This window comes from Ascidia mentula, chromosome 7 (genome assembly GCF_947561715.1).
Source record: "Ascidia mentula chromosome 7, kaAscMent1.1, whole genome shotgun sequence".
NCBI lineage: Eukaryota > Metazoa > Chordata > Ascidiacea > Phlebobranchia > Ascidiidae > Ascidia > Ascidia mentula.
The window spans coordinates 6,573,774-6,595,002 of record NC_138572.1 but is presented as its reverse complement, the minus strand read 5'-3'; the positions used below and the strand labels follow the sequence as shown (position 1 = coordinate 6,595,002).

At 40.4% G+C, this 21,229-nt stretch overlaps 1 protein-coding gene across 1 annotated transcript; it reads left to right on the top strand.

Moving 5' to 3' along the window:
• The first annotated feature begins 1,756 nt into the window (after window positions 1-1,756).
• LOC145908221 (uncharacterized) lies at window positions 1,757-20,167 on the top strand. The gene is made up of 45 exons (XM_082995452.1): window positions 1,757-1,887; window positions 2,830-2,900; window positions 3,102-3,125; window positions 3,880-3,995; window positions 4,478-4,678; window positions 4,878-4,986; window positions 5,290-5,438; window positions 5,599-5,740; window positions 5,992-6,111; window positions 6,366-6,488; window positions 6,759-6,955; window positions 7,151-7,276; window positions 7,973-8,149; window positions 8,412-8,541; window positions 8,691-8,920; window positions 9,040-9,129; window positions 9,336-9,546; window positions 9,828-9,979; window positions 10,144-10,282; window positions 10,454-10,548; window positions 10,770-10,911; window positions 11,206-11,337; window positions 11,593-11,771; window positions 12,005-12,118; window positions 12,427-12,547; window positions 12,798-13,016; window positions 13,240-13,375; window positions 13,656-13,774; window positions 13,926-14,051; window positions 14,123-14,243; window positions 14,446-14,534; window positions 14,713-14,865; window positions 15,083-15,261; window positions 15,494-15,631; window positions 15,890-16,023; window positions 16,295-16,508; window positions 16,699-16,888; window positions 17,121-17,246; window positions 17,473-17,616; window positions 17,874-18,002; window positions 18,221-18,403; window positions 18,483-18,572; window positions 18,733-18,813; window positions 18,882-19,006; window positions 19,378-20,167. Exons 2-45 carry the CDS (start codon window positions 2,831-2,833, stop codon window positions 19,546-19,548), a joined length of 6,156 nt encoding a protein of 2,051 aa, XP_082851578.1. The 5' UTR covers window positions 1,757-1,887; window position 2,830; the 3' UTR covers window positions 19,549-20,167.
• The last annotated feature ends 1,062 nt before the right edge of the window (window positions 20,168-21,229 follow it).

Here is a 21,229-nt window from a genome sequence, read left to right as displayed (position 1 = left end):
CGTCGTTGAAAGGACCACAAATGCGTCGTTGTAAAAAAACACCTGACTTTACAGGAAAAGCTTTGAACGCAGTGATTGGTTAGTGCATAGAAAGTGCCTTTCCCATGGCGTAATTAGAAGATTGAAAAAATTTGGTCTTCGGTGACACTAAGGTGTTCTCAATCACACTTCAACGGAAATTCGTTCCGTTTGGCACGTTGCGTTGGTGATGGTTATACAGCAATGATGTTTACGCCGACTTTTTGAAAAAAATACCTCATTAAAACAGTTCCATTTTTAAAACCATTGCCAACACGTTTTGTTATCTTTACCAAAATGCTTGTACTCCAGACGTTACATAATATGATATAAGTGAACGGTTCCTGACGAAATTACCACTACTTGACTACTTTCTCAGTTTCACGTCACAAAGCTCGATATCCACTTTTTGACGTCTTCGGGTTGATTTGAGATTGCGAATCTTTAATGTCTCACGCACTCTTTTAATTGCGGGCTCCTAGCTATGAAAATTGACCTTAAATACCTCTGGAACAAAAGGACAGTTCACAAACGGCCGCACTCTCGCCTTTGATCTCTATGTGGGCACCACACACGGCTGTTATTTACTTGAATGTTTCCGAAATTAAAATGTCGTACGAGCTTCTCAAAATGTTTTGGTTATGAGAAAGAATCCACTCTGATATTGGTTTGGTGTACGATGTTAAAGTTTGAAATAACTACCACAACAACCTTAGGTTTTTCAAGTAAATTTTCAACACAATATTTTGAAGCAACAAGGCAATATTGATTAGTGTCAGTCGTCAAGACCTTTCTGAGTTAACCCGTTGCACTGACTAAATTTGATAAGTTCCACTAATGCATATTTTAATTTAACGCCCGACTCTTTGGCTTGGTCGTACTGTTCGTAACGGTTTTTTTCCGAAGCTTTAAAAAAGTTTTTTTTTTGTGGATTTGGGGGTCAAAATGTTCAACAAGCAATTTATGTTGTATGCAAATTTTTTCGCTTTAAGCCTAAAACTTACAGTTCGTGAGTCCCTGACGACTTTAACATATAAATGTTAAACAGTTTGGTTGCATTGCAGGGCGTAAAATATTTATTGGATGTGGGTCGGTCGGCGCGGGTGGGAAAAGACCTGATTGAGTTTCAAGACACGTCCGCACACGTATTACCACTAGATTGGCGGGATCGGACGCAGCTTCAAAATGCAGAGGCGAGAACGCTGGCTTGCCCCGAGGCGTACAGGGCTAGACCTTTTAACGGCGGCTCGCCTCCCTGTTTGGAAGCAAAGTGAGGAGTCGGTCACAGCGCAAACCGACTACAGATAGAGAGGAGAAGATAAAGGTGTGTTGGAGAGGACCACAGATGAGGAGGATTTGACCGGTTTTCGTGCATTTTTTTGCTGCGTTTTGCCGAGGTAATATATGATGCCGGCACTCACGCACATGCCTTTAGATCTGTGCAAGCAGGTATCGCGTTGCGTTGCAGTTGTTTTAAAACCAGCTCTATCGCGATTCTACGTTTCAGTGAGAGTTATACAAGGGCTGTTTCCAGAGAATTCACACTAAAGCGCTAATACACGTTTTATTTAAAAATTTGGCACGTTTCTGTCTATTGAAGTTGGAATAGGTTGCAGGGCGCTATGTCTAAAAGATATCGGGAAACATTAGATAGTAAAGAAGAATGAAAAATATTCAGGAATCCCAAAAGTCTTTAGTAGTTTCGTATTAACTATGTTTGTTTCTTTTTCTTCCTATTGTATTAACCAATTTAGGAACTGTATTGACGCTGTTCAAGAAGGGGAAGAACCCGATCTTCAGCCGAGTCACTGAGTTCTTTTTAACATAATATCATCTTTTTCATCACACCGGAAGACTGAAAGACGTCAGGTATGTAAAGTTCAACTTTTCTTTCTATTCAAATTAAAGAAAAGAACAACTTAACATGTAAATGTTGTAATTTACACATTGTTGCCAAATTTGACATATTTTCAATTAACATAAATTATCGTTTTCACGCATTCGGAGACATGCAAATATTTACGATAATTAAAAAATATACATTTTAGCATTTTTCAACGCCGTGAAAAAAAACAATAGTTAGAATTTGGAATAGGCAACAAAAAGGTTTGAGCTCAATATCTCATCATATTTCACACTATCGTTTGATCGGCCGCCTTTAGTCTAGTCGAGATATGGAATCGACGATCAATTGCTTTGTTCTTTACAGACAAAGTGGCGATAATGACAAAAATCGCCAATCAAGTGCAAGTGCGTAAGACATTTAAATTGGCGATTAATTATCTCCTGTGATTTGCTTCTTGGAACAAGAGGCTCGCGTCAAACGATCAAGTCTGGACAAATTCAATCGAATGAATCATGTATTACGTAAAGGAATAAGGGAATAAGGAGCTTCGTATGCGACAAGTGGTATACACAAAAGCGCGACACAACTGTATTGCAGGATGTTTAAAACGAGCTACAAGGCATTCGTCTAACACACGATAAAATTTAATATTGGCTGATGGAATTTAGCGGGTCAACCAGAATTCATAAACTATACGCGATGAAAACCGAGCAAATGTCCTCGGGGGAAAACGTGGTTTTTGAAGCAAAGGAACAATAGACGGCGTCGTCTGTAGAATCTGTTTTCATTGGAAACATGAGTTCCGACTCACCTTCCAAATATTAGCAAACGACCTCCAAAAATCATGTGCTTGTTATAGTCAGTTCACTTACACATAATGTAACAGCTATTAGGTCACGTACGCCTTCGACACTTCAGATTTGTTTGAGGTCCTATCTCATTATTTTAATGTTGTATTTTTTCAGAATGGTGTTCAAAACATTTATAATTGTCGCGTTGATTGCTTTCGCGCGTGCTCAAGACGGTGAAGTACCACGTAAGTTACATGACTTGTTTTTTCATTTCAATCAAAGTGCTTTATCACGTTTCAATTACTTATCAGTCGCATTTATTTGATTATTTTGACGACTGAAAACTAAATAAGAGAACCCATATTGTTGGATATAAGATGCGTGTATGTGTTGTGATCATTAGGCTTAAAAATGGTGGATTGCTAAATTTGTCCATTTTTTTGCAGCACCAACTCCTGATCCCACTGACGGTAAGTGGAAATTTTCCTTAATCAAGTTTCTTTTTACCGCATTGGGGTTTGAACCCGGGATATCCTGGTCATTGCCCGTCCTAACCTTTACAGTACATTGGACGATTTAGAGCCATAGCGCCACCTAGACACGTTAATTGCATTTTCCCGTAAGCGGCCCTGGAGCCGGTTCTGACCACGTGGAATGACCCTCGGGCCAAGCGTGCAGCGCCTCGCCTGTTAGCACATGTAGATGTTATCTTAGCGCGCCAACGAAAGGTCGTTTATCACCTTGGGCACTGGGAAAACTTGTTCGACAAGATGCCGCTGCTCTGTTGTATTTCGGGCCAGCAGCCATCCACGCGGAAGGCTGTGATTTGTCGATCGCATGGTGCTTGTTTTGTCTCCCGTGCATTGAAGCTTGATTGAAGTAATCAGGATAAAACGACGTGTTTATACTTGGAAATACAGGGGCGCTTTGTTTTAATGGATTTAGGTTTGGTGGTACAGTCACCCCTGCTACGTTATGTACGCTGAACACACAAAACTGAGCCATTACGATCTCTTTCATCGAAAAAATACCTGTATCCTACGCCAAAACCGTACATGCCGAATCATAATGATAATGCAACAAAGTAAATCGTATCGACTATACATGTTTAGTAAACACACAAAACCCCCAGCCTTTCAACGCATGTTATTTTGAAACGCGATAATGAATCTGATGGGTTCTGAATTATTGAAAAGAGAAAAACTAATTTTCTGTTTACTACAGTACCTCCCCCCACACCAGTTCAATGCTCAGCACCCATGGATTTGATGTTCGTCGTTGACTCCAGCAGTTCAGTTGGCGAGGACAACTTCCAAATTATTCGTGAATTCCTCACCGCGGTTAGTTGGACTTTTTTGCCCGTTGCCTTGTTTTCCAATATATAAAAAAAACGTAGCGTCAGATAATATAAACACGTGTGGAGTGTTTGGAAAATAATTAGCATTTTAAAGTTGTGTATTTTATCTTAGTAACCTTTCATTTGAATATCAATTATTATTTGGAATAATTTCCATCAAGCACACGCAATTCTAATTTGTTTGTACGAGTAAAACTCTATATATTCCACATTAACGCTTGATACCTGTAACAAGGAGGAAAAGTTTTGCTGTATTTGACACTAGCAAGTTCCTTGATGCGCTGTTTCTTGGCCACAGGCAACTTGTACAGACAAAAAGTGGTTTAACATGTTTTTCGGCGATGAATTTACAAACCGAGATTGCGCAAGAAACTAAGTCTCCGTCATCAGTTCCTTTAGTCTGTGTGTAACTTCTTACAGTTTTTTAAAACCATTCTTATGCTTGCTCACATTTTCTGTTCACAGCTTGTTCAAGATGTGGATGTTGCGGAAAACCTTGCTCGCGTATCGATTGCCCGTTACAACAGCTGGGTTGACTCGCGCATTTTCTTCAACACTATCTACGACAAGCAGGGCGTTTTGGACGCCATTACAGATATACCTTATTATGGACGTGGTACCAAGACCGCAAATGCCCTTAACGTCGTCACCTCCCATCATCTCCAGGTTGCTTTATGGTTATTAATTCATATCTGTGGTTTTGGTAGTTACACCTATTTTGCCTAAACTTAGTCCGAATTTGGGAAACTTTGCTAATATTTCCTGACATTCCCAAATATGTTTACGTTTAAGCATCACCACAAGGGCTACAAGATGTTTTTTGTTATATTGCTGACCGACGACTAACGCAAATACTTTCACACAGGGCTACAGTGGCTGGAGAGAGGGCCAAGTGCCGACTGTTGTAATCGTGCTCACCGACGGCCGCAGTCAGGATGCAGCTGATCTTGATAAATACGCCGCTATGCTTAGAGGTTGGTTTGTTAGCCCTGTTTTAATATGAAACCGGTCACTGCTCTTGAAGTTAAACCACACTAGCATAAAATTTAGCGAACCAAAAAGCGTTTTAATGCTGATAAAGAAGTGTTATGAAGAACATTTATGTGTTGCTTGTAGTTCTTCATAAGGGCATTGTCAACTATCCAGAACAAACTTCATAGTAGTTGCTGGATAAATATTTTCATAACTCTTCGTGGACGATTATCATTTATCAACAATGTGTGTGTATATACACATACCTTGGTAGTGGTTGCAATACTGAGCATGTGTTATTACAGCCAAGGCAACCCGCGTGATTGCCATTGGAGTCGGAAGGGCGGTCGAGTCTGAGCTCGTCCAAATCGCCACTCAGCCGGCTAGCGAGAACGTGATCACAGTGGCAGACTTTGTTGATTTGCCGGCCGAGATTGATGCTATTGTCAACAGGGTGAGTTCTGAAAGCTGATAGTAACATGGACTTTTCGGGCATTCAATGCAATTATGAAACATACCTGAATCGCCTTAAAAATGTAATGATAATGTTAGACGGAAGGCACGAAAACAATGGAAAGCTGTTTGTTGTTTTCACATTTTTACCTCCATTGTAGATCTGTGAGGTCGTCGATGACGTTAACGAATGTTTGACGGATAACGGTGGGTGCGACCAACTTTGCGTAAACACCTACAACAGCTTCTACTGCGAGTGTATGACCGGCTACACCCTTGCCAGTGACACCACCACATGCAGCGGTAAGCATAGTGCTCATGCAAATATGCAGTGAACTTTAATTGGCAAAACTACCTGTGTCATGTAATGCGCTATAATTGACGTTAATGACGGGTTTATTGAAGCAGAAGAGGACGTCGTTGCCTAATTTGTTTTGGCCGTATCTGTATGTAGACGAGTGGTTTTGCTCTAAGAAAAATTGTTTCTAAACATTCGTAGTAGGCCTACTGTTTACACATCAATGCGTAATAATTAATTATTCCGTTAACTTTAGACGTCAATGAGTGCAACGATGACAACGGTGGATGCTCCGATACTTGCGTCAACTCAGCTGGAAGCTATTCTTGCTCCTGCCCACCTGGAAGAGTAACCGCTGGAGACTCCAAGACTTGCGGTAAGTTAACAACATAAAACTTGTCCATTAGAAGTCACTGCGACTCTCTTCGCGTTATTGCTACAAAAAAAGAGATTTTTTCTGCAGATTTTAATTTTACTACATTTGGGCTTTTATTGTTAATGCATTTGTGCCACTTGCTGAATTTTGGGCAAGGGACAAATAAACTACTATACCTTTTCTCTATGCTTGCAATTAACGCAGCAAGCTTCAACTTATTGCAAAATTAATAATCAAAATGTCTTTTCGTACAGTTGACGATAGCTGCTTCGGCAGTAACGAGTGCCAACAGAGATGCGTAAACATCGTTGACGGCGAATTCTACTGTCAGTGCAACAACGGCTACACACTCAACGATGATGGACGTACTTGCTCAGGTGAGAAACCTTTGCATCATTTGTTTTTATCTTGTTCTTGTTGACAACCGTGTCTGTTCTTTTGGTCTTCACGCTTGTTTGGGCGAATAGAGCGAATATCTTTAAACGAAAATGAAAGCATGCTTGATAAGCGTTTTCATAGCACAAACTTAATTCAACATATTTTAATGCGCTTAATTTGGTTTGTAATATACCGCAGCAAACGTTCGTTTGTTTCAAAATTTACTTAAAAAAACTGTTCAAATTATCATCCTCATGCGGCTTTTGCAGATGTGAACGAGTGCATGGTCAACAACGGAGGATGCGAGGGTACCTGTAACAACACCATGGGTAGCTATGTGTGTATTTGCCCGGACGGCATGGGTCTCCGCCCCGACGGAAAGACATGTGGCGTGCAGTGCTACACTTGCAGCCATGTCACGAGCAACGAAGATTGCCTGGAAAGCACCATTTGCGCACCCAACCAAGTGAGTTACATCGTCACGTGATTTCATAAAACTTACTTTAGGACAAGGGTAATACGGTATTAATCCATCCATCGCAAATGTAATCCCGCAGAAAGTGTGTTTGTCAGATATAGGTATTTTTGCCTTCTCCCAAGTATGTGGCAAAAATGGCTACAAGTGTTCAGTGCAAGTCCTTATTTCAATTTTTTGACATAGAAATCGTGCCAAACCACCACCAGACGTGAGAATGGAGTCCTTTACATCAGCAAGATGTGCAAACAGACCGAGGCTTGCGCCAACAACTTCATTCAGAACCCTAAAACTGCATGGTCTCCTACCCAGGTAATTTTCGTCTTTATTTTTGAACCGTCATTCCCAAATGCTTTTTGCTTTTAAACATAGTTGCTTTGCTTTCCTCACTTTGAGTCTGGAAAAACAAAATAACAAAGCCGGGTCGTTGACAAAAAAAACAAAGCAAAACGCTCCAGAAAGCTGAGTTTTTGTTGCTACACTGTTAAGTCAGGTTGCAAATCGAGACATCCAATAAGATTCACGTACGTTCCTTGACACAGGCGTTAATGAAAACCCGTTCGACCTGTTTTAACATACAAAGAGTCGCTTGTCCTGTAAAATCTCGAAACGTGGCAGGATGGCTACGTTTTGCTGATTGCACCTGATGATTACCACTAAATGTCGAACTTCCCTCTTACGTGTGCTCGATTTATGCCTTGCGGCTGCATGACTGACTGTCGTGATTCATCAGCACCGTCATGTAACAACTCCACACACCCGCTCGTCTGAACTAAAATTATCAGTAGAAGTTTAGGTCAAAAATAGGTGTAAGCCTTAAATTACCAAGCGGCTGTCGGAAATACATTAAAGTCACCAAAAACGTTTTTTTTTCATACAAACATTACGACAATTTCTCGACCTTAAACTTCTATAATCCTTCTTGTTTGTCAACATTTACATTTTAGACCATTACTGGTGCAATTGTTCGCTCTTTTGCAATGTTTCAATGCTGAACTTTTTTTACAGTGCAACGTGCAACCAGATGGAAGCTCTGTGTGCAGATGCTGCTGCCACGAATCTCTCTGTAACATTCCAGGAGACTGTACTCTTGCCGACAGCATTGACATCAACTGCCCAGATCCAATGGCACTTGAGTTGCCAGCCGGTATGAACATGACTTGCACCGGAGGCCCAGTCTATCAGGTAAAATGTACACACAAATCAGAGCTAATCTATTTAAGTGTGTTCTAGTAGACACTTGTTTACTTACATGTAATTTTCGTGTTGATGTATAGATGGTACACACTTCACAAGTTATACACCCAATTGCATTAATATTTTATCATTCTGTCTACCTGTTCTTCTTTGTAATTTTTTACTTATAAAACCCATGATACAAAACTAGTAAATTGAATTGCAAATCACGAGTATCGTCGGATGATCGTAACACGTTTTTGTCGCCCAGCTTGGAGACGTTTGTGACTTGACCTGCCCACCCGGATACGCACCAGTTGAAGGTTCATCTGAGCTTGTATGCACACAAGTCCCAAGAACAGTCGAAGGATTCTGGAATGGAATCATCGGAGTATGTGGAGGTATGTATCTGTTAATTCCAACACTCTAGTAATGTCATTAAAAATTCGACATTAAGTCTAAACCTTAAAATCCTACATAATATTCCTGAAAATCCAAAAGGAGTTCAATCCTAATCATGGTTTAACCTAACCAATGATTCTGTTCCTAGATATCAACGAGTGCGCAGTGAACAACGGCGGTTGCTCCCATACCTGTACCAACTTTAACGGTTCTTACGAGTGCTCCTGCCCAGGAGAGACCCCTTGCGCCGAACAACAGCTCGACCTTTTCTTCATCCTCGATTCATCCAGCTCCGTAGGCCAAGCCAACTTCAACCTTCAACTTGACTTTGTCTCCAACGCCGTTTCTGAGTTGAACATCGGACTCGATGCCACCAGGGTAAGAAATGATCAAAAAAAGAACGTCTTCAAAGCAGTTGGACCAAATTGAAACTTCTTGTTTTGACAAATTTTATTATCAGAATTGAAAATTTCAAAAACCTCTCGCAACGTTTTTAGGTTGGAGTGATGACCTACAACAAATTCCCAACCAAGCGCATTGACTTCAACAGCGCCACTGACCTTGCTGACCTTCTTGGACTAATTGCCGTAAGTGGAAACATTTGTGATTTACTGACGAAAGAGTTGCCACGTCCACGAACGAACATATTTCGGTGCTTGTGAAATATGCATATAATATTCCAGATAAAAAATACAAGCAAGGCGCCTAAACTATAGAAGCCTTAAAACAAATTTCTATACACTGGAACTCTATATTCCTGCATAAAAACCGTTTATCACCTGTACGTCAACAGGCCATTGAATATTCCGGACGTGGAACCCACACCGCTGAGGCCATCAACGCCGCCATCGACAACTGCTTTACTGAAGCCCGTGGCCGTCGACCAGGTGTCCCACTTGCTGTTGTTGTTATTACTGACGGTCGCTCCCAGGATGCCCAAAACCTTCCAGCCGCTGCCGAACGTCTCCATGCTGTTGCCGACCAGGTCTTCGCTATTGGTGTCAGTAAGTATTTACCCAAACTTCTTAAGTATTGGATGTTGGTTTCATACGTTGGGGACCGGCCACAGTCAAGTCCAGCGTCATTATCTGGCATTCCTTCAATGCGACGAATAATTTTGAAGATGACGTTGTTGGTAAAGCATACAAGGAATAATGATTTAAATACAAGCATCACTTTGACTTAACTCCACCTAGATTAGCTGGCTGATTATGAAGGGTTCAGATATATTACACAATACAACGTGGACATTTACGTTATATTTACGCAATGCTTCTCTTTCCAGCAAACCGCATTCGCGAGTCCGAGCTTCTCGAGATCGCCGGATCCGTCAGCAACTACATCTTGGTCTCTGACTACACACAGCTCGATGCTTCCCTCGTCACCTCCGTCAACGACAAAGTCTGCGTTCACCCAGAAGCAGCCTTGTTCCTCGCCGTAAGTTATAAATCTGGAATGTGTCTAACGCTGCTGCATATCAGCAGTATCTCCCTTTCACCGCCTTTGTAACACTCAACGTTAGGTTTCGTGTTTTAGGGTCTCTGAAAGGAAATCCAAGAAGCAGGAATTATAATAAACCTTTTGTCTTTTTGTCAATTCAGTCTGACCTCAAGACTTGCGACCACGATGAATGCGCAGTCAGCAACGGTGGCTGCAGCCACGATTGCGTCAACACCATCGGCTCATTCTACTGCATGTGCCCAGAGGGAATGTCAGTCGTTGAAGATGGTCTTACATGCGGTAAGACTATATTAGTGAAATTAATAGACGGCATGAAGTGGACAAACCTCCAATTATGTGACTAATTTTGAGATTAAATTTTAACGAGAACTTTAATGGGTAATGTGCAAAAGTGTTACATAATGTTTGATGCATATTTGTGTCATATTAATTATAACATTTTGTCTTTAGATACCAACGAGTGCTTGGTAGATAATGGCGGTTGCGCCGACAGATGTATCAACAAACTTAATTCATTCACTTGTCTTTGCGGACCCATGCACGTTGTAAGTTTTCGTGTTGCCCTTCCGGTTACTTTCGCAAAGCAATGTTTTGCTCGATTTTGTAAAGGCAATTGTTGCAATGTAAAAAAAAACGATTTGTACAAATACAATGGTCATGTACACAATATCCTCACATTGTGATTATGCGATATGGTTATACTGATGTATAAAAACGTACATCTTCAGCATGATAGCTCAAACATTACCAGTTCTTATTGACGTAGCAAAATGGTGCGCTGTGTGACGACTACAACGAATGTAGCGATGAGAATGGTGGTTGCTCCGACTTCTGTGTAAACTTGGAAGGAGGCCATCGATGCGACTGCCCAGAGGGAATGATCATCGGAGCTGATGGTCGTACTTGCGGTGGGTAGCAGTTTGTGGGTTCTTTCCATCTGTTCGTGCATATTGGCTTATCATGGTTGCCTTTCTGTGATCCAGTTCGGTGATAAACATTAACGGAAATTAAGCATTATAAAGCGCGTTAGATTACAAGGCGGACATAAATATTTTTAACCTTTCTTGTCCATTGTGTTTAAGTCGTTTTTTCTAAACATATTGCTAGCGTATCGTCAAGCAAGAAAAAATAATAATAACAAAATATTTAAACATTCCTTTGCGTATATTAACATAATTTTAACCTGAATTTTCGTTTTCCAGAGGTCGACAGCTGCTGGAACCAGGAACATCCATTCCAGTGCGCTCAGATCTGCACCAACATTCCAGGCGGTTCATACATGTGTTCTTGCGAGGCTGGTTACTACCTTGAGGAAGACGCACATAACTGCACAGGTTCATAGAGATTAGTTTATAACGTGCCTTGACTACAAGCACTTACCCATTGGTATTTTAGTCACACTGGATATACTTTGAATTGTTTGCGTCTACGTAGCTACCTTTTATGTTGATGTAATTGTGATTGGCCTGTGTTCGAACACGTGTTCTTTTGTAACTTAATGAGTTTTGTAGGAAATTTCTATTCACACCCTTCGGAGTATATACCTATTTCCTAGCACTATTTAACGTCACCTTTTCTGGCTCGAATAGAAATCAACGAATGTGAAGTTTCCAACGGAGGATGCGAATACACATGCGTAAACACCCCAGGATCATACATTTGCGAGTGCCCATCTGGTCTTAACCTTCGTGAAGATGGACGTACCTGTGGTGTTATCTGCTACACTTGCCAGAATGTTCTTTCCAACGAAGAATGCAACACACCAGTTGTAAGTTACATGTTGATATGCATAATCATATGGTGCATAAAGGACCTAGAATATGAATTAGACCTATATCTCATTTCGACCTAGTCCTCAGGTAAAAATAAAGTGTTTGTAGCGAATACGAAATTGTGTTTTAACGTCTTGCAGTGTCACCAACCATGTTAACTCCAAGTTAATGAACATATGTCAGTGACTTATCTAATGTTTTCCAAACCTAAACATCCTTTTGTACACAGTCCTGCCCCGTCTCCCAAGATGCTTGCTTCACCACCATGCGCAAACGTAACAACATCACTCGTATCACCAAAGGATGCCAACAGACCCTTGCTTGCATTAACAACCTCATCCAGGTAATTTGAAAACCAATTAGAAAAAAGTCGCGATGAGTCACTTGCCATAATCAGCTGGATTTGCTTCGGGGCAAGTAGATGGCTGGGACTTTCCGTGCTTCGTTGTAGGATGAGATTGTGTTGTGACAAACGATCCAGCGTCGGCTAAATTTAGTTTGTTTGCCAAGAATTTTGAGATTAAATGTCAAAACACTTAACATATCACGAATTTCAACCACTAAAACAGCGTTTGAGCTAAATTTGTTCAAAGCTTCGCGATGTTGGTTTATCTTTATTATATTACACTCTGACGTCATTGTCGTTAATAGAACCCACGTGACTCCGGTGAAGGCCCATCCCAATGCAACCCAGAGTCATTCCACTCCAAATGCGAATGCTGCTGCACAGAATCACTCTGCAACGCTGGACTTTGCCCATACAACTTCACTCGTAAGTGTTTCTTGACAAACTACTTCTGGCTTGCAGCGCATCACAGTTATTACCTCATTTTTAGCAGCTTAATTTGGTTTATTGAGACTCGTTATAATTTGTTATAGTTATTTAAAACTGCGCCAAGAACAAGTATTGTATTGCATTTAAAGCACTCTTGTACCTTAAAGTATAACACGATTGCGTGTTTAAACTTGCTCTGTACAACATTTTACATGTGATAAACATTACAAATCCCTTTCTGTTACAGTCCCAGGATGCCCATCTTTCGAGCGTGAAGACGTTGTTTTCCGTGCTCTGCAAGCAAACGGTGAAGTTTTCCCCGGTGGAATGGCAATAGTTGATTGCGCTGAAGGTTACGCTTACTCTTTGGCTGGCGCTGGACTCACTCAACTCAACTGCGAGTACAACTTCGTCAACAACACTGCTGCATGGGACGGCAACCCCGAAGACTTGGACGTTTGCGTCGGTACGAAATTAACTCGATAGTTTTGTGCTATTATAATGCAGTTGGTTTTGTACACGAAGAAAACTTACATTTGCTTTAAAATTTACGAAGTTGCATATTAATATTAGATGTAATAATATGGTCAAGTCCATGTAAATATCCAACGACATTTTAACCTAAACAAATGAGTCCACGTTAACAATTTAGCGTTTAACCCACTGATGTTAATTGTTTTTTTTAATAGACATCAACGAGTGTGAAACCAACAATGGCGGATGTGTTGAACCAGCAACCTGCGTTAACCTGCCAGGATCATACGAATGTGTGTGCCCTGATGTACCCGATGACTACGTTCTTATCCGTGGAGTCATCTGCGAACGGTAAATCCAAGATTTGCAAATCACTTTGTAAAATCCTATGTGGTTTTATATACACTGCATGGGGATTTGTTGTTGTAACTCTAATATACATATTTCGCCTTATTATATACATCATTGGTATCACTAAAACCCAAAACTTATTGAATAGAACAATCCCGTTATGCCACAGTAACATGCTACTGAATCACCTTCCCATACTTACGTATTTCAAAAGAATGAGTCGCTAGTCATTTCTTACGTGGGATAAATTTTAAAACTAAGTCGCAATTATCATCTTTAGTGACGAATGCGCCGACCCCGACCAAGGTGGTTGCTCACACAACTGCACCAACACCGAGGGAAGCTACATCTGCTTCTGCCCACCTGGAATGTCTCTCCTTGAAGATGGACTTACTTGCGGTACGTAGGAATATTTGCTCGAAAACCCTCATGGTTTCATCAGTTTACGTTCCATTTTATGTATCACGTTTATTGTTCGTATAGTAACTATGCGTGCAAAATCAAAATGAGTTTAATTTATTATTTTTTATAACAATGTGTTTGTGTATAGACCCCAACGAATGCTTCGACGGCAACGCGGGATGCTCAGAAGTTTGCGTGAACACCTTGGGAGGATATGAATGCAGATGTCACAATGAAGGATCAGTTATCTCGGAAGACGGACACACTTGCATCGGTAAGATATTACAACAAGAGTTAACCTGTGCAAAAAAATGGACATGGTTTGATCGGTATTTGTGCATTCAGATGTCGATGAGTGTTTGGTTGCCAACGGTGGATGCTCACATACTTGTACAAACTTGAGCCCAGGCTACGAGTGCTCATGCCCAGAGAACATGCTTCTTAATGACGATGGACTTACCTGCAGGTGTGAATGCTGTCTTTATAATATGCATTTAAGAATTGGTTGGCCACCGGTTATTTATATGACGTCAATTTTCATGAATCGAATGATCATTGTTAACATTGGTTTGAATGTAGAATAATTTGTTTGAAGTTTTCAAACCACATTTAGCCAGCTGTATCATATTAAAAATGTCACCAGTCAGCAATCTTCTTTAAATATCTAGAATCAACCCTTGCTTCGAAAACAACGGCGGATGCAGCCAGATCTGCAGTGAAGGACTTGAAGGAGCCGTCATTTGCACTTGCATGCAAGGTAGGATATGTGCAAAATTACCTTGATAAAATTTGTAAAACGCACTGAATTTACCTTTAGTTATGTTTGTTCTGTAAAATCAAGCAGGTACGGTGATATATCTATGTTTCAATCTTAGACAATTCCTAGTTGTTGTACCTAAATATTATGCACATTTCACGGTACCTTTTTCGTGCAGGATACCTCGCTTTGGAAGACGGCAGCTGCGTCGACATCAACGAGTGTGAGAACAACAATGGAGGTTGCCAGTACAACTGCACCAACTTTGACGGTGGATACACTTGCGAGTGCCCAGTCGGCCAAGCTCTTGACACTGACGGAAAATCTTGCGGTAAGCAACACTAAATTTACTTTTCTGCATTTGGTGTAGTCTAAACACACAGAAAACAATCTTTCGCTCATGCATTCCGGCATAACACAGGAGTTGTTTATATTGGGTTCAATATGTATTAGACACAACCGTATTGGATACACAATTGAAAAATCTGCTTGACGCTGGGGTTTTTCTCTAAGCACCAACTTGATTTAATCATACGCGTTATTATCAGGACGTGCTTGCTTCTCCTGTGAGGGTGCAGCCACCAACGAAGAGTGCAATGCCCAGCCTAAAGAAGTTTGTCCACCAAGCGCCGACTCGTGTGAGAACGAGGTTCGCATCCACGACGGCAGAAAGGCCATCTTCAAGCGATGCAAACAAACCAAAGCTTGCAACAACAACTTCATCCAGGTAACCCGCACTTTCCTTGACTTCTGACTATACAATGCTGATAGCCCCAAAAGTTACAGACTTCTCGATTTCAACGCAATTTTTATGAAAAAAATTACGCATCTGTGAAGGCGTATATCACTAGACATAACAAACGCTTAAAGTGTAGTTTATTGCCAGTTGGCTTCTTTATTTGTGGACAAGACAACGAAGTACTTATGCTCATTATCTTAATACATCTTATCTGTTTTAGAATCCTCGTACCGCGTGGATGCCAAGCCAGTGCAACGCTGGAACTCATAATGATGTGTGCCGATGCTGCTGCTCTGGACATCTTTGCAACTTTAACGAAAAGCCATGCGCCGTGGAGAACCGTTGCAGCGTTAAACAGGTAGGTTGAACCCTGCACTATTGGATGATGTTTCTAATTAAAAGAATTATATGTGGGTTATTCACGTTAAAGCATAGAAATGTGACAATCAAGCAATATAGGCTAGAATTCAAATTGCGTTATTTTTTACTTGTTGTTTCTACGTTAGCATTCAATGTGGAGGTAATACTGACCAATCAATAAATATGCTTGAATAAATCTCAATATAAGTAACGATTTCGTTGGCATGATTTTGACAATATATTTCCACACAAATAGGCCGATGTTGCCGTTGTCGTCGATTCTTCTAGCTCTGTGAAGTTCGATAACTTCCAGAAGATGAAGTCTTTCGTCAAGTCTCTCTACAACACCTTCAACCTTGGCGTTGACAAAGTCCACACTGCCCTTATCAGGTATTTTCTCATACCAACAATCCAAAAAAGATGAAATCCGACAACAAAGATACTTTGCGATTTTCCAAAACCACTTTATCCGCATAAACGTCTTGAAACAATGATATAAACAATAACACCCAGTTTTGACACAACAAACTACAAGAACGCAATTTGCCTTTAACTGTTATAAACCGTATTAGAATATGGACTGGTAAACCACCTTGCATGGCTAATCGCTCGCTGGTTGACCGTTTCCTGCCTGGTTTAAACACTGAAACGTTTGTTTCAGATACAATAGAGATGTTGACGAAAGATTCAACTTCGCTGGCGGCAACAGCAAGGCTGAAGTGAACGATGCCGTTGATGCCATGCCATACATGGGAAGCGGAACCAGGACCGGCCAGGCCCTCGATTACGTCCTCAACAACGTCTTCAAAGAGGCCAATGGCGCCAGACCCGGTGTACCCAAGATTGTTATCACCCTCACTGACGGAAAATCTCAGGTAAACGAAAGTCCATGTCCCGCTCAGCCCAAATTACAACACATCAAGCAATCGTTTATGTCCACAAAGCGACATGCTTTAACTTTTTAGTCACATGAAAAACTCTTACACGCAAACTCTTTTTTATTTATATTTATTACAAAATTAAAGCCAATTTACTTTAACTAAACTTACTTTTATATCCAACCAGGACGACGTTTTTACACCAAGCGCAGCACTTCGCGCGGACGGAGTTATTACATTCGCTGTTGGAATCGGTAACGTCAATGAAGCCGAGATCGCTAGCATCGCTGGATTACCAGACCGTGCTTTCGTGGCCGCTGACTTCGCTGAATTGAGCGGCATTGTGCTCAACGACATCCAGAAGGCTGTCTGCTACGGTACAGCATGCTTTCAAGAATATGATATTAAACATTTATACAAAAAAAATATCAACAAAGAACCGTATTTTCATTGTAAAGAATTGTCCTGTCGGTGACCTAAGCATTTTTTAAACTGGGTATTCGATACTTGAAAGTCAATGAATCATAATTGTATACAAATGCAACTGTAGGACATACAATATAGTAGGATTTAAATGACAAGGCCTTAACACTTTCGGTACCTCCACAGACGAGAACGAGTGCGACACCAACAACGGTGGCTGCTCTCACACGTGCTCCAACACCCAGGGGTCTTACTACTGTTCATGCCCAGAAGACATGCAGCTTAGCGAGGACAGAATGACTTGCATCCCAAGTACGTATTTATCGCCCCTCACAATTTTTCTTTAGATGCCCTATGAAAATACTTTCTTTCGTGAAGATCCATTATTCATGATAAGTTACCATTACAAGTTTTTAACACAACAAATAAGTCGATATCACTAAATGTGGGTATTTCTGAGACGGTAGTAAATAGAAACGATCATATTTTAGAACATTTCAATATTCATTCAGTAATAACTTTTCTGTTTTCTCATCAGAAACCAACCTGACCAGAGCTGCAGTCGACGAGTGCGCACATAACAACGGTGGTTGCGCTCAGAACTGTGTTGACACATTGATTGGTTACAACTGCACTTGTGACGCCGGTTACGTGCTTGGACCCGACATGCACTATTGTCTTGGTAAGCATTGCAGAATTCAGTGGCACGCTAAAATGCTTTCTTTAGTTTTAATTTTATTGCTTGTGGATACATTTAAAAATAAATTATTGAACATCAAAAAAACAATTAAGTTGGAGGTTTTTTTTGCTTTTTATAGATCTAACTATTATAAAAATAAAACGTTTTTACATTTAAAATACACAATAGAAAACCGCGATGTTAAACACTTCTATAACCTCAGTTACATCAAATTAAATTTCATTGCTGCCGTACCTTAGATGATGACGAGTGCGAGAACTCTGCTTGCTCACATCTCTGTGTCAATACTGAGGGTTCTTACTACTGCGAATGCCCAGAAGACCACATTATGGAAGATGACTTTGTTACTTGCTCACCACGCGTAGGAGGTACGTAATCGATTTTGAAAGCTTGCTATTCCTAACAAAGCTCTTTTAACTAAGTTAATTGGAAAATGATTTGACACTGTACAAATTTATACGCGCGAAATGGGGTTATAAAATATGCTATACCTTTTGGCTCACTGCAATTTTAAACAAGTTATTGTCGTTGTTTTCTGTTATGAAGGAGAAAACACGTTTCAATTTTTTTTCTTTCGTTTGTGCAGAGGCTGACTGCCCAGCCGGATATCTCGCTATTGGACACAGCTGTATGCGTGGAACTGAAGATGTATTCGCCTACGAAGGAGCAGAGGGAGCTTGCAGCGTTGATGGTGGACGTCTTGTCAAAGTGCAAGATGATGGCATAAGGAAAAACGTCATCCGTTACATCGCAGGAGATAAATGGATCGGTAAGTGTTCGAATTTCCTCTATCTGATTGGTTTTATATCCAGTTTGTCCATGTTTTAATGCCACTCTTTTTGTAACAGGTCTTACCGACCGTGCCGAAGAAGGATTGTGGGTGAACTCCGATGGAAGCGAATTCACATACACCGCTGGATGGGCACCTGAGCAACCAGGTTGGTATTGTTGATCCATTTCTTTCCAAATCGAAAATGACGCACAAATGTAACAGTTAATTTAAAAACAAAAGATTTGTTACGACATGGTATGAAAGTGCCTCGTCACCAATATTTATTTTGCTTCCAACTGGTAAAAAAAACATGTGAAAATTTGCAGGAAACGGAGACTGTGGATACATCAACCAATATCTTTTCGCCGCCGTGTGCGCTTCCGAGATGATGGCTGTCTGCGAAATCCGTAAGTTCATTTTTTCTTCTCTTCTGACTGAAGAAATTGCCCGTTTCAAAACTGTACGTTTTTTGCAGCACGTGAAAATGGATTCATTGTCTTCAGCCGTACTTGGCCCAACGGTGCCCAGGGCAAACTTTATTACCCAACTGACGTCAATTCCGTTTTGGTGACATTCCCAGCTCCCGTCAAGAACTTGAACGTAAGTAAAATATCTTGCAATGTGTATCAGCATAGAGGTTTCATAACTTACATCACTTGTGGCAGCAAGTATCGTTGGACGCTGTTCCTATTTCACAAAATGTAATTACTGGAATGACCTGGATTATGGCACAACCATCCAAACTACTACTTCAGAGAATATATATATATTTCGCATATACGTCAGTATTCTAAAAATAATAAACATAAAACAAGAGCAAACATTAGGATTAAAATCAAGCGCGCACATATGTCGCAACAAACCATTTTGTATGCAGGTTTCGCTATTGACAAAGTTTCAACGGCCAAGTTATAACATATAACATATGAGCTGCATTCGTTGTTAACATTTCTTCTATCCTCTATTCACAGTTGTGGTTCGGACAAGTGACCAAGCAAATGTCGAGCACTCAATTCGTTGTTATGCAAAACGACATCGAGAGAGGCAGCAGCAAGGGTGAATCTGCTTTTGTTGTCGACATGGGACCAATCCGATTCCCGGATTACCAGGTCACCGTTGCTCCATATGTGGAAACACCTTAAATGTTGAATTCTTATCCCTATAAAGTAACTTTAGAGTTTGCGCCGAAAATAATTGTGCACAAATACCATTAATTTACAATATGTTTTTACCTGGTTAACCGACTCTTTGTGTTTTTTTCTGTTGAAATGAAAGTTAAATTCGTTTCATTTTGGTGTATCCCAACGTCATGAATCGCCACATCAGCATATATTCCTTTACTACGCCGTGTAAGATTGCCAAATGAGTATTATCGTTACTTTGCCCCTACCTTTTGTACACATAAACTTACACCCATACCTACACATTTATAATCCCATAATGTTTGAGACAATGATATTTCGCCCCAATAAGCATGTCTCTTAAGTTTGCAACACAACAAGTTTCATCTTATATACAAATAAGCGGTTTCCAGTAATAATATATTCTTTCTTGGCTGCTGGGTATGTATAGTACATTGCTTTTCTGCCTACCATCTGTGCTACCGTTATGAAGTTGTATACCTTCCAAGTTTATTGTACCATAATCATATAATGCACTGGTTTCCTCGAAACTTTTCCCCACATGTTGTTTGGCGTTTCAAAATTGTTTGATCTGCAACGGTGTCCAAATTTTTCCAAAATAAAAGTCTCGGCCTATTAATTTTTGCAATATGACCACTCAGTACAGTTACCAGTTTTTGTGGAACTTTTTAGCTCTTTCGACTGTTAATCAAGTGTAGCAGCGTCCATGGCAGTAGTATAGGTTCATTCTTGCCCTATGTAAACAAATAACCAAGAGCTGTAAAGTAGGCGTTGGCGCGCTGCCAGGTATAATGATGCAACAATTGTGTAACTGATACAGCTGATAGGAGTTCATCCCGCGTAACAGTTAACACGCATGACAAAAAATTGTGTTTTTAGCCGGCAAAAACTATTTAGGTGGAGTGAAAAATAATATGCCGCTAAATATCCAAGCAATCTATTCTTTATAAATAAAGTTTCCATGCAAAAACAGCTAAAAAGAATAAATTGTTTTTTGGGATGTTTGTTGGGAATATTTCTGTCACTAATATCTATTTGCTTGCAAACAACGTACAGATTACCATAAACAACGTACAGGCTACCATTTCTATTGTTGCTCTTCCGCAATCAGCCATGTTTCTTCTCGATTGCCTTTTTCCCCAGTTTAAGATGCCTTTACAAAAACCTTGTTTTGCATGTCAAAAGGGCGTAACTAGCAATGCTAGGCTTGAAATATATACAATACATAACATAAGATTCGTTTCAGTTTATTTTGCAAACTAGCTATCATCATCAGATAACTGTATTTATTTTTTAAAGCAAAGTATTTGTAAATTAAAAATAAATTTTCGAAAAAGCCGCCAAACGCATCCAGTCGCGAGACGCGGAGCCAATTAGGACAATTTACGTAATAATGAAGGCTCAGCAGGAATATTCGACTTCTCCAAGTCGCCTGCACAGAACTTGGAAGTAAGGTTAGAGAATGGACGTGTTTGACGAAGTAAAGATGCTGGAAGTAAGTTTTGCTCTTTTTTGCTCAAGTTAAGTAAGATTATCGTTAAAATGTGCGGATGGCGGATAGTTGTACGTTTGTTTTAAGCATGGTTTTAGGCAGCTATGTTGAACTTTAGTTACGACTTAATGATGAAATGTTGTCCGATTTAGATTTTTCGAAATTGTTACGCTAATGTAGTGCAAAGTG

Excerpts from the sequence above, each read along its gene's own strand:
- LOC145908221 (XM_082995452.1), top strand. The coding sequence starts at position 2,831 with ATGGTGTTCAAAACATTTATAATTGTCGCGTTGATTGCTTTCGCGCGT. Across the intron at positions 8,921-9,039 it reads TCGGACTCGATGCCACCAGG|GTTGGAGTGATGACCTACAA; the intron begins GTAAGAAATGAT and ends CAACGTTTTTAG. Across the intron at positions 18,573-18,732 it reads ATGGGCACCTGAGCAACCAG|GAAACGGAGACTGTGGATAC; the intron begins GTTGGTATTGTT and ends GAAAATTTGCAG.